The sequence below is a fragment of the Pseudorca crassidens genome, chromosome 1 (assembly GCF_039906515.1).
Source record: "Pseudorca crassidens isolate mPseCra1 chromosome 1, mPseCra1.hap1, whole genome shotgun sequence".
NCBI lineage: Eukaryota > Metazoa > Chordata > Mammalia > Artiodactyla > Delphinidae > Pseudorca > Pseudorca crassidens.
The window spans coordinates 93,748,982-93,763,340 of record NC_090296.1 but is presented as its reverse complement, the minus strand read 5'-3'; the positions used below and the strand labels follow the sequence as shown (position 1 = coordinate 93,763,340).

The window sequence follows — 14,359 nt, the reverse complement described above, 5'->3', positions numbered from 1 at the left end:
TTAAACATCTTTATTGGAGTATAATTGCTTTACAATGGTGTGTTAGTTTCTGCTGTATAACAAAGTGAATCAGCTATACGTATGCATATATCCCCCTCTTGCGTCTCCCTCCCACCCTACCTATCTCACCCCTCTAGGTGGTCACAAAGCACCGAGCTGATCTCCCTGTGCTATGCTGCTGCTTTCCACTAGCTATCTATTTACATTTGGTAGTGTATATATGTCCATGCCGCTCTCTCACTTCGTCCCAGCTTACCCTTCCCCCTCCCTGTGTCCTCAAGTCCATTCTCTGCATCTGCGTCTTTATTCCCGTCTTACCCCTAGGTTCTTCAGAACCATTTTTTTTTTTTAGATTCCATATATATGTGTTAGCATACAGTATTTGTTTTTCTCTTTCTGACTTACTTCACTCTGTATGACAGTCTCTAGGTCTATCCACCTCACTACAAATAACTCAACTTCATTTCTTTTTATGGCTGAGTAATATTCCACTGTATATATGTGCCACATCTTCTTTATCCATTCATCTGTCGATGGACACTTAGGTTGCTTCCATGTCCTGGCAATTTCTACACTGTTCTTAAGAATATTTTCCTCTTTCCTAATTTGACATCTCTGGAACTGGCTGGTAAGGAAGCGTGGTTAGATCACCCTTTTAATACTGTACTGCAAAAAGTATGATATTTCTTTACCTATTAATATCATCCTGATAACAGTTGCGGTTGAAATAATCAGCCAGATGTGGAGTATTACATAGGCACTGCAGTATTGAGTTCATGTAACAAGTATTTCCTAAATTACGAAGTCCGGTGAGAGCTGGTCCAGATCCTCCAAAAACAGGATTGAGGTTCCGAATTTGAGAAGCAGAAAGCCTTGTGATCTCAGTTTTAGGGTAGCTTGTTGGCCTAAGGAAGAAAAGTGTACAAGATACTTTAAAATGCACAGCACCTGAAATGAAGGTTCACACTACAAAGGGCAGTAAACTCCAGCATCTGTACCAGTGTATTCAGTAATCTTGCAAATAGTTATTAAGTTAGCTCATAAGGTAATGGGTCTTACAGGACATTTAGTATCTAGGTTAACACTGGTTATATTCTGTGACCCTCCCATGAAACAAACACCTTTAACCTCTTATGTGAGTCCATGGTTTTTTACAGATACCCTGAGATAGATTCTCTGGCTTCTCATGAACAGGTAGAGTCTTCTAGTAGAGAAGGTTCTTTCAAACTTCTTTAAATGATCCCAGGAAATTTAGCATTACCATATGTTGTATTCAACCAGAATGCCAAACAAGGAATCAAAAAAAAAAAAAAAGTGTATGTGTGTATATATATATATGGTACTGTGGAGTATATTATCAAGCAGGCAGAGGTTATTTGGGTACTATAACCTAAAGTCTAGAGCTGTGCTGACAAATATGGTAGTAGCCACTAGCCACAGGTGGCTATATAAATTTAAGATAAAATTTAAAATTTAGCTTTTTAGTTACATTAGCCACAATTCAAAATAGCCACTACCATACTGGACAGCACAGATACAGAACATTTCTATCAACATGTCTATTGGACAGCACTATACTAGAGAATGCCTCCAAGACTTTTGTTGCTTAGTGTATTTGATGTATATGTGGAACTTCTAGAACTGCTACAGCATTAAGAAAACTCCTAATTGATAAGTCTTTCTTTTATTATTGATCCTAAGTATATTTCCACCTCTGAAAGGAATACTGAGAACAGATTATATTTCAACCACCTTTTCTTTACACATGGCTCAGGTGTATGCACTCATGTGCTATTTCTCTGTTCAACACAGATAAAAAAATACATGAACTGCATATGCTGTAGTTTTTAAAACTGTCAAATTAACAAACTTTCATAAGAATGATAATTCAAGAAGGAATTACACCTCACCAGCTTTAATAGTGAGCCCTAAAATCTATAACTAGATTTACCAATTTTACAAAATCTCCTCCAGGTAAGTCCTACCTGGCAGGGAAGGTTCTCATGAGGAAAATATATTAACTACTTTTTGCGGAGGTGATTCTGAAGAGGCCAAAAAGACAGCCTAGTTAGAATTCCTTAGCAATTAAGAGATTATATTTAATAAATAGAAAAATCCATTTATTTTCACTTCCATCTATCCTACATCCCCCAAAAGTAATGATCAGAAGTGGTAAATAGAAGCTGATACACACTATAATGCTCATTACTTTAATACTATGTAAGTTTACTCCCACATTACTGGCTGAGTTAAAAAAAAAAAAGTTTGGAATTTAAGAGCTGCAACAAGACATACTCAATAATTCCATAAATTATGGTCCTCAAAAGGAGATTTAGGGATCACAGGAAGTTTATATAACACATCTAAGCAGTCTATGGCACACTGCCTTAAAACTTAACAAGGTGTATACTTTTATATCTACATGATTACATATGATAATCCTCTGTGATATATTTAAGTTAGCCCTTGGGAGAAAAACCAAGGACATTTAATCCATTTCTTTCTTTTTTCCTCTTTAGTAAATAAAGGCTGGGACAGCCATCCACAGAATTTTCTGACGCCCTGATGTTAATAAACTGATATGCTTAGAGTAGAAGTTTTCAAATACAGCAGATGATTCGTTTCTAGGAGTCAGGATAAACTTACTTGGTTTCCCGATTAACTGTTGGAGTTACTGCTGGTCTCCTCTTCTCTTCCTCTTGAATGGCTTGGGTTATATCTGGGGAGGAGTAGGAGCGCTTCAGCTTGGACGGTTCTCTATCCCGCTCGGCAGGAATCTGTGGCTTGGCTTTATGAGTTGGAGGGGTGGAAGGAGGTGCTGATGAAGGAGCCATTTCCGGTGGATACATATGAACAGTGTTGGTGGGCGAATGATAGTAACGAAAAGTTCCAGTGATAGGGTCAAGAAACTTACATGGGGAAAAACAAAGGTCAGAAAATGATGAACATCGAGAGAACAACAACAAAAATATCACTCAAAAGTATTTCACTGATGAATTTACTTCTGGATTAAAATTATTTGAATAAAATGGTGATAATCACTTCTATAATTAAACTTTCAAACAACTTCAGGTTTTAAAGTGATACACTGTTTCTCAATGACAAATGCCAGGATGTTCATATACTGTAGCCATCATCCCAGATTGGATACTGAAAAATCTAACCCTGCTGTAATTAGGGAAATGAGTTATGTCCTTTATAATGAAGAAACAGAATCCACTCTGCATTAGAGAAGATGCAGAAAAAACAAATACATGTTTTGTTTTTTAAAAAAACAGTGACCATGTAATTTATTTCTGTGCTAATTTTGAATTTTACCTTGGCCCAGCCTGAAGGCAGTCCTGGTACGATCCTCCCCATTTCTTCACTTCGTGCTCTTGTCAAAGGCTCTCGAGACTAAAGAAAAAAAAACAAAAAAGTAAAAGATTTTTAAATTACATTTTGCCATATACAAACTTAAGCTACTTGTACCAAAGAACCAAAAAGCCTTGTGTTGCTGCCCTTAATATTTTTTAAAACAAGTTCAAAGATGAAGAACTATACATGTTTTCTTTCTTTTTTTAAATAGATCTTTATTGGAGTATAATTGCTTCACAATACTGTGTTAGTTTCTGTTGCACAACAAAGCGAATCAGCCATATGTATACATGTCCCCATATCCCCCCTCCCATTCTCCCTATCCCACCCCTCTAGGTCATCCCAAAGCACCAAGCCAATCTCCCTCTGCTATATTGCTGCTTCCCACCACCCAACTATTTTACATATTTGGTAGTGTATATATGTCGATGCTACTTTCACTTCGCCCCAGCTTCCCCCTCCGACCCCAAGTCCTCAAGTCCATTCTCTATGTCTACCTCTTTATTCCTGCCCTGCAACTAGGTTCATCAGTACCATTTTTTCTTTTTTTAGACTCCATATATATGCATTAGATTACAGTATTTGCTTTTCTCTTTCTGACTTACTTCACTCCGTATGACAGACTCTAGGTCCATCCACCTCACTACAAATAACTCGATTTCATTTCTTTTTATGGCTGAGTAATATTCCATTTATATATGTTTTTTTAAAGTCCTAAAATTATCACAGCAAGGGGAAGGAGTGTGTGTGCACAAGCCTATAATAACAGTGACTTTTAAAAGTTTCTCTAAAAAAACAAACACAGGCTTCCCTGGTGGCACAGTGGTTAAGAATCCACCTGCCAATGCAGGGGACACAGATTCGAGCCCTGGTCCGGGAAGATCCCACATGTTGCAGAGCAACTAAGCTTGTGTGCCACAACTATTGAGTCTGAGCTCTAGAGCCCGTGAGCCACAACTACTGAGTCCTTGTGCCACAACTACTGAAGCCTGCGTGCCCTAGAGCCTGTGCTCTGCAACAAGAGAAGCCACTGCAATGAGAAGCCCGCCCACCACAATGAAGAGTAGCCCCTGCTCTCTGCAACTTGAGAAAGCCCGTGCACAGCAACGAAGACCCAATGCAGCCAAAGAGAAAAAAATAAATTTATAAAAGAAGAAAAGAAAAAATAATAAATTGGACTTCATCAAAATAAACTCCCAAAACAAAAAAAAAAATAGAAACACAAAGACAATTTCACTTCTAGGTGTCAACACAAAAGAAATGAAAATACATTTCCATACAAAGACACTTAGATGCAAATGTTAATAGCAGCATTATTGATAACAGCCCCAAAGCAGAAGCAATCCAATGTCCATCAAATGTGGTATATCCATACAATGGAATACTACTCAGCAACAAAAGGAATAAACTACTGATACGTGGTACAATATAGATGAATGTCAAAAAATTACGGTAGGTGAAAGAAATATACAAAAGACTATACATATATTATTTGTATGAAATGCCTAGAAGAGGCAAATCTGTGGAGACAAAGATTAGATTCATGGTGCCTGGAATGGGGAGTGACTATAGCTGGGCACAGAGATCTTTTTGGTGTGATGGAAATGTCCTAAAATTGGATTGCATTAAAACTGTTTCACAACTCTGAACTGAAATCACTGAACTGTACATTAAAAATGGATTACTTTTATAGTATTCAAATTATACGTCAAGAAAACTCTTAAATAAAAACAAAGGCAAAGACATCTTATAAAAGGCCTAAATATTTTAAAAATTGTGATGAAATATAACATTTACCATCTTGAACATTTTTAAGTGTATAGGTAAGTGGCATTAAGTATATTCACACTGTTGTGCAACCACTCTCCAGAACTCTCTTCATCTTGCAAAACTAAAACTCTGTACCCATTTAAACAACTCCGAACTTCTCCCAACCCCTAGGTCCCTGGCAACCACCACACTACTTCCTGTCTCTATGAATTTAACCATTCTAGGTACCCTATATAAATGGAATCAAAGAACATTTGTCCTCTTGTGACTGGTTTATTTCACTTAGCGTAATGTCATCAAGGTTCATCCATGTCAGAATTTCTTTTTTAAAAGCTGAATAATATTCCATTATATGTACATACCACATTTTTTATAGATTCATCTATCAGTGTATACTTGAGTTACTTCCATCCTTTGGCCATTATGAATAATACTCTATGAATATGGGTGTATAAATTTCTCTTTGAGGGTCTGCTTTCAATTCTTTTGGGTATATAACCAGAAGTAGAATTGCTAGATCATACAATAAGGCCTAAGTATCTTTTAATTTCATAAAATGAATAGAACATATCATCATACTTTAAATAGGAAGATAAGGATCTATTCCCTTTAGCATATGAGTGGACCCATCATGCAAAAACAAGCAAAAAATGCTACCAAAGATAGCAAAGATACCCTCAGAGAGAAGATCTTAAGATGGAGGAGGATGATATGGTAGAGATAACCACATGGTTATAATCCATATTTTCTTTTCCTATCCAATGAACTGTTGCTTACTTTATTTCTTTCAGTGCCTTCTGTATTCTCTCTAAAAGTTCCAGTCTTTAGAATTCCACTTTCTGGTTGTCCTTTAATCTTAACAGGCTATAAAATTATTAAAATCAGAAGTGAAACAAAACTTTAACTTTTCCCCAACAAAAACCTACCTATCACTAGCTAATACAAGCAAATCCATCAGACTGCAAATGTAAAAAGAGAGGAAAAAAAATGAGGCTCTGAAAAGTTTATTTGATTTTACTGTCAAATTAGACACTTAAAATTAAAGGTGGCGGGGCCCATGTGGGATTTCCTAACTCCAAAGGTAAAGAACTAAGAAACTTTGATGAATCAGTGGTGGGGAAGAGATGTCAATCACAGTGGATTATGACACACTGATTCATAATACATGGCCAAATATAAGATGTTAGGTCATTAGTGTACACACACCATGGCCTCTTGTGAACATTATCCTTTTATTTAAATCTCTTATGATTTTGGCTACCTTGAAAGTGGTAGTGATTTAAAATCATTAACGTATTAAACAGAATGAAGCGATTATAGAATTTCATACAGAGCAATATTCAGGAGTGCAAAATTCATTTTATATCCTCTTAGAACTTCTCATAGATGCTTTAAGAAATTCACTTTAATCTTACAGATTTTAAAAATAACTACAGTAAAGTAAAAACTTAAAAGTGTGATAACTTAAACAAAATTTATTCCAGAATAAATCACACATTTTGCCTACTTTTAAAAGGATCATACAATGAATGCAATCTTAACTTTTCCTTGTGTTACATTATAGGAAACATTAAAAAACTACATGTGATCATCTCAGGGCTATTTAGACTTGTATGCATATTTGGCACCTATACTAAGTGACCCCAGAAATACGAATGCTTTAAGTTCTTAAGACTACCTGCCTCTGGATAGAAGGTGGCTTTGGAATTTAACTGCATATGTGATTCACAGGCAACTTACTTAACCTCTAAGCTTCAATTTCATCTGTAAATTGAATTCCTCATAGAGTTACCATTAGGAGGAATAAGTAAGATTATGTATCAATAGTAGAAATACCTGGCATATACTAGCTACACAATGAATAATATTTAAATGGTAAGAGCTCCTAAGTTCTGATTCTTCTATGAATAAAGTTAGAGAATTTTAGAACATGAGCTTCATTTTCCTAACTTTGGATGTTTAGAAGGCTTTTGCATGGGACCTACATCTTTGATAATTAAAGTTACTAGGTTAAGTGTTCAGTGGATAAATGTGGCACTAATATGAATTGTTAATTTTGGTATATGCATAAACTGCTGCTTGAGAAGTATAGAAATTGATGTTCAATAAAGACAGTATTTCACCTCCAATTAGAATTCATTTTCACACTACCAAAAATATATTTCCATTTATATGAAATGTAAAAAGGGCTATAGCTGTTCTTACTATTATAAAAACTTATTTGTTAGAAGATGACATCATACTATACATAGAAAATCCTGAAGATGCCACCAAAAAACTACTAGAGCTCATCAATGAATTTGGTAAAGTTGCAGTATACAAAACTCATACACAGAAATCTGTTGCATTTGTATACACTAATAATGAACTACCAGAAAGAAATTAAGAAAACAATCCCATTTACAATTGCATCAAAAAGAATAAAATAGGGACTTCCCTGGTGGTCCAGTGATAAAGAATCCACCTTCCAATGCAGGGGATGTGGGTTCGATCCCTGGTCGGGGAACTAAGATCCCACGTGCCGCAGGGCAACTAAGCCTGCGTGTCACAACTACTGAGCTCACACACCTCAACGAGAGAGCCCGCATGGCACAAACTACAGAGCCCATGTGCTCTGGAGCCCACACACCACAACTACAGAGCCCTCATGCCCTGGAGCCCACATGCCATAACTAGAGAGAAGAAGCCCACACCACAACAAAAAGCCTGCGCTGCAACGAGAGATCCCACATGCTACAACTAATACCTGATGCAGCCAAAAAAAATTTTTTTTAAATAAAGAAAATAAATAAATATTAAAAAAGAATAAAATATATAGGAATAAATCTAACTAAGGAGGTAAAAGACCTGTACTTGGAAAACTGTAAGACACTGATGAAAGATAATTGAGGATGCCCCGAACAGATGAAAAGATAATACTGTGTTCATGGATTGGAAGAATTAATATTGTTAAAATGTCCATTCTACCCAAGGCAATCTACAGATTCAATGAAATCTCTATCAAAACACCAATGGTGCTCTCTATTGTCTTCTCTGCACTGGGAGCAGCTCTCCTGCCATGGCTCTTCAGCCCCTGAAAATGTACACGTGTGCCAAGTTCATTTCCATCCCCTCCTTGATCAGGAGAACCTCTCCACTAATGAGCCGATCACTGTCTGCAGTGGTGCTGAAACAACTGGAGATGCTGACAGATGAGAGCCACAGCAGCTTGGCAACCCCGAGTCCCCTGACCACCTCACTTATTCCTAGTCGCTGCTTCCAAACCAGTGCCATTTCGAGGGACACTGACACAGCAGCCAAGTTCACTGGAGCTGGGGCTGCCACAGTAGGGGTGGCTGGCTCTGGGGCTGGAATTGGGACTGTGTTTGGGAGCCTCATCATTGGTTATGCCAGGAACCCTTCTCTGAAGCAACAGCTCTTCTCCTACACCATTCTGGGCTTTGCCTCTTGGAAGCCATGGGACTCTTTTGCCTGATGGTGGCCTTTCTCATCCTCTTCACCATGTGAAGGGGCTGTTTCTACCTCCCATAGTTCTTTCTCCCGTGTCTTGTCTGCCCTGTATGTTCCTTTTCCTGTACCACCCCAGGCAGCCTGGGGAAAGGGGTTGGCTCACGGTTTGACAGAAGGAAGACAAATAAATACTGTATTAATAAGAAAAAAGATAAAAACAAAACAAAAAAGACACCAATGGCATTTTCCACAGAACTAGAACAAATAATCTAAAATGTTTACAGAAACACAGAAGACCCCAAATAGCCAAAGCAATCTTAGGAAAGAACAGAACTGGACGAATCATGCTCCCTGACTTCAACTACAAACCTACAGTCATCAAACCAGTATGGTACTGGCACAAAAACAGCCACACAGATCAATGGAACAGAACAGAGAGGCCAGAAATGAACCCACACTTACATGGTCAAATTAATCTATGACAAGGGAGGAAGAATATACAATGGGGAAAAGATAACCTCTTCAATAAATGGTGTTGTTGATGGATCAGGTCTTTGAGATACATAAGGAAGCAAGTAATTTTTTTCCACACTTCTTTTTATTGGACGAAATAATTCAAAGTATGTATGTATTATAAAGTTCAGCATTCAAAGACCACTGACATTTTATTAATATTAAAAATAAGCCAGGAGTTCCCTGGTGGTCCAATGGTCAGGACTCCACGCTTTCACTGCAGTGGCCCTGGGTGCAATCCCTGGTTGGGGAACTAAGATCCCGAAAGCTGTGTGAAGCAGCCCCCCAAAAAACAAAACCAAAACCAAACAAACAAACAAAAAAACCAAGAGAGAAGATGTAAAACAAACAAAAGAAACCCAAAAAACAAAACAAAAATGGTGTTGGAAAAACTGGACAGCTACATGCAGAAGAATCAAACTAGACTATTCTCCTACAACATGCACAAAAATAAATTCAAGATGGATTAAAGACTTAAATGTAAGACCTGAAACCATAAAACTTCTAGAAGAAAACACAGGCAGAACACTCTTTGACATTGGTCTTAGTAATATTTTTTTGCATATGTCTCCTCAGGCAAAGGAAACAAAAGCAAAAATAAACAAATTTTGACTAGATCAAATTAAAAAGCTTTTGCACAGAGAAGGAAACTAACAACAAAATGAAAAGGCCACCTACTGAATGGGAGAAGATACTTGCAAATGATAATATCTGATAAGGGGTTAATATCCAAATTATACAAAGAACTCAGACAGCTCAACATCAAAGAAACAAAAAACCTGATTTAAAAATGGGCAGAGGATCTGAATAGACATTTTTCTGAAGAACACATACAGATGGCCAACAGGCACATGAAAAGATGCTCAACATCACCAGTCATCAGGGAAATGCAAATCAAAACCACAATGAGATATTACCTCACACCTGTCAAAATGGCTATTATCAAAAAGACCACAAATAACAAGTATCGGCGAGAACGTGGAGAAAAAGGAGCCTTACTACAACACTGTTGGTGGGAATGTAAATTGGTACAGTCGCTATGAAAAACAGTATGAAGAGTCCTTAAAATCTGAAAAATAGAACTACCATATGATCCAGCAATTCCACTCCTGGTTATTTATCCAAAGAAACCAAAACCAGTAATTAGAAAAGATATATGTACCCCTATATTCATTGCAGCATTATTTATAATAGCCAAGATATGGAAGCAACCCAGGTGCCCATTAGTCAGCCATTAAAAAAAAAAAAGAATGAAATCTTGCCACTTGTGACAACATGGATGGACCTAGAGGGTAGTATGCTAAGTGAAATAAGTCAGCCCCAAAAAGATAAAATATTGTATGATTTCGCTTACATGTAGAAGCTAAAAAACAAATGAACAAACATAAAACAGAAACAGTTATAGATACAGAGAACAAACAGGTGGTTGCCATAGGGGAGGACAGTGTGGGGAGGAAAGAAATAGGTGAGGGAGATTAAGAGGTATAAACTTTCAGTTGCAAAATAAATTTCACAGGGATGAAATATATACAGTGTGGGGAATATAGTCAATAGCTATGTATCCTTGTATGGTGACATATCGTAACTAGACTTATTACGGTGATCATTTTGAAACGTATAGAAATACCAAATTGCTATGTTGTGTAACAGGAACTAACAGCGTTATAAATCATTTATACTTCAAAAACAAACAAACACATAGGAAAAAAGATCAGATTTGTGTTTATCGGAGGTGGGAGTAGGGGGAACTGGATGAAGGTAATTGTAAGGTACAAACTTCCAGTTATAAGGTAAGTAAGTACTGGGGATGTAATGTACGACATGACAAATATACTCAACACTGCTGTACATTACATATGAAAGATGTTAAGTAAGTAAATCCTAAGAGTTCTTATCACACAATTTTTTTTTTACTGTTTCTTTAATTTTGTATCTCTATGAGATGATGGGTATTCATTAAATTTACTGTGATAATTATTTCATGATGTATGTAAGTCAAATCATTATGCTGTACATCTTAAACTTATACAGTGCTGTATGTCATTAATATCTCAATATAACTAGAAGGAAAAAAATAAAGTAGGATTAAAAAAACCCAAAACACTTATTTAGTTTAGTGTTCAAAAGGGAAAGGCATTGTTAATTGCCACAACTACCGAGCCCATGCGCCACAACTACTGAAGCCCTTGCACCTAGAGCCCATGCTTCGCAACAAGAGAAGCCACCACAATGAGAAGCCCGAGCACTGCAACAAAGAGTAGCCCCTGCTCGCTGCAACTAGAGAAAAGCCCATGCGCAGCAACGAAGACCCAATGCAGCCAAAAATAAATAAATAAATTTAGTAAAATAAAATGAAGAACGTAGCTATTTATCTCAATTATCGAAAATATGTTGCATTTCATAGACACAAAAAGCAATTCCATTCCCAACCAATCAAATAACAGTAGGTAAGCAAATGTAGGTGGATCAGTACAAATCTATCATCTCCTAAGAAAATTACTTAAAATGCCTGCCCTGTTTATGGAATGCTACTGGTGTCATCTTTTTATATACATTTTATTATTTATTTATATACATTTTATTACACTTAGTTGGCAACTTGTACTGTTTGTTTCTGCTTACCTTGCCTGAACTGGAATCTCCTGCCACAGAGGCATGGGGCACATCTCCTGTTGACTTTTTCTGCACTTCTGGGGTTGGACACCTTTTCCCCCTATCTTCCACAGATTTCTTGGCATCAGTAGTTTCATGTTCACTTTTACTTTGTCTTTTTACTCCTGTTATTTCTCTGCCCTTCTTTGCTGAGGTTTCTTTATCTTCTTTCTTGGCCTGTTCACTTTCTTTCTTTTCCATTTGTTCTTTTGCTTTTTGTTCCTTCTCTGTGATTTCATTTTCTTCAGCTTCTTGTTTCTTCCTGTCTTTTTGTTCTTCTTCTTCTTTCCTCAGTTTCTCTTTCTGTTCCTCTTGCTGCCTTTCTCTAAGTTCTTTTTCTTGTTTGTTTTTCTCCATTAGAAGAGCAGTTTCTGCATGAATACGAGCTTTTTCTTCATCTGTTAACATGGCAGTTGGAAGGGGAAATACCGGTTTTGTGGACCGATCAGGAACAACTTTTCCATTCTGAGGAGACTGTTGCTCATGATCTGTAATTTCAGATTTTATTCTATGATCTTCAGGCAATTTGACTGCCGGTTTTTTAGTACGATCAATCTATATCAACAAAAACAGAGAAAAACATACTTTTGTCAAAATCCAGGAACATGGTAACCTCAGTTCTTGATATCAAGTTGTGATAAAAGAACCATCACTGTGTGGAGACAACATCTACCAAAACATCTACTTGTAAATTATCCAATGTCAAGATTTCTCAGAAGGCACTTGGCACTTACGTCCTCTTGATTCCACACTTTCAATACACTGATATGTTCTGTACATGAAGAGTTCACTCTAAAACATAAAACCCAGACCTGGGCATACCTAATGTTCCATTTCTACATAACCAACTGCCTACTCAATATCTTCATGTGAGTGTCTCACATATACCACAAACCTAAAACGGACAAAACAGAATTCATGATTTCGCCCCACAAACACATGGGTGTGACCACTATGCAAATAGTTGCTCAAACCAGAAAATTTATTTCTCCACACTGTTACCAGAGTAATCATTTTAAAGCACAAATCCAACCACCTACTTAAAACCTTATTTTAAATAGCCACTCACTGTACTTAGATTACATCTAAAATCCTTGCCATGCCTGTGTGGTCTCACTTCTGCCTATCTCCCCAGTCTTATCTCATACTACTTGTTACACCAGCCATACTTACCTCCCTCCACTTAATTCCTCAAAGATGCCATGCTCCTTCCCAACTCAGGTCTTTATACCAGCTATTCATCTAGATAATCCCCACCACAACATTAGATCTTGGCTTAAATATCTCTTCCTTAAACACTTCCCTGATTCCTAAGACTAGCCATGTTCCCTGATATATGCCCTCATAATACCCTATTCTTTTCCCTCATAGTACTTACTGGGATTCTGATTAAATAACTATAATTGTCTGTTTAAAATCTTTCCTCCCTCTGAGCACATAAGCTCCAGGAGGGTAGAGATTGTGCCTGACACTTAGTAAATAAATGTTGCAGGGCAAATGAATAAAATATTCCATAACAACTTTCATAAGAGATAAGATACTAAAGACAAACTGAGTAATTATCTCAATTTAACAACATACTAACCATACAAAATTGTTAAAAGTGACCCTAACATCATTTCTTGAGAATGAAGTTTACTGAAACAAAAATGAGAATATCTGCCAGTAACAACCTGTGTAGTGTTCTTACAAAATGAACTATGTTTTTCCATTAGAAACACTACCATAGGAAGAAGGAATCATTCCTTTGCTCCTTACTTCTCTTTTTGACTCTTCAGTAAAAATGAAACTATTCCCCGCCCCCTTTTCTAAATTTATTTGAGAATGAAGTGGAAGGACCACTATGAGAATGAGGTTAATAAAAGGTGAACAAGAACCAAAATAAATGTTTTCATCCATATTTTGGCAACAATCCATTTTCCACTCATATTAAAGGCATAGCTATGATCTTGTTACTTTCAAGTTTAAAATTCTTTTAAATGCTTTCCTTTCGCCTACAGGATAAAATTCCAAGAGATCCAAGTCTCTCCTGATGACTTCTGTCCACTTTTCCAATCTTATCTACTATCACACTCACCTGTCTCCAACTGAGAGCTGTGCCCAAGCATGTCAAAACTACTCACTGACCCCAGAACATGCTTTGTGCCTTCAGTCATACAATTTTCCACTTGTTTCTCAAATCCTATTCAATCCTTAAAACTCAGATAAAAATACTACCTCCTCCATGAAGACCCCCTGATGATACCCACTCTCAGTCAGAATTTCTCTCTTTGCTGTGTGCTCTAGTGACTATTAAAAACAGTTAGGATATTCTGCATTATGCTATGGTTGATTTTGTCCATGTCTCTCCTAAACATCAGACAGAATCCATGGATGACCCATATTTGTAAACCTTCATATTTTGTTTCATATAGGAAATCCTCAAAATGTGTTTGATAAATTGTACATATCTCGGAAAGTCACGAAGGGATTAGCGTGCAAATAACATGTTGATTAAGTTGAAAGGAAGTGCAATATCATAAGCTCTTTTTAAAATTTCTTTTTTTTTTTTTTTTGGGCGTTACGTGGGCCTCTCACTGTTGTGGCCTCTCCCGTTGCAGAGCACAGGTTTCCGATG

The 14,359-nt window shown here is 37.0% G+C and overlaps 1 protein-coding gene and 1 pseudogene across 5 annotated transcripts in view; one reads left to right on the top strand and one right to left on the bottom strand.

Moving 5' to 3' along the window:
* Positions 1–14,359, bottom strand: part of USP8 (ubiquitin specific peptidase 8) — a 98,101-nt gene that overhangs the window by 6,389 nt on the left and 77,353 nt on the right. For all 5 annotated transcript variants that reach the window (XM_067746675.1, XM_067746665.1, XM_067746650.1 and 2 more), the window contains 4 exons: positions 11,713–12,297; positions 3,319–3,396; positions 2,647–2,909; positions 693–905 (listed from right to left, as the gene is read on the bottom strand). In XM_067746675.1, coding sequence (XP_067602776.1) covers positions 693–905; positions 2,647–2,909; positions 3,319–3,396; positions 11,713–12,297 — 1,139 coding nt within the window. The remainder of the gene's footprint in view (positions 1–692; positions 906–2,646; positions 2,910–3,318; positions 3,397–11,712; positions 12,298–14,359) is intronic.
* LOC137229216 (ATP synthase F(0) complex subunit C2, mitochondrial pseudogene) lies at positions 8,131–8,798 on the top strand (annotated as a pseudogene).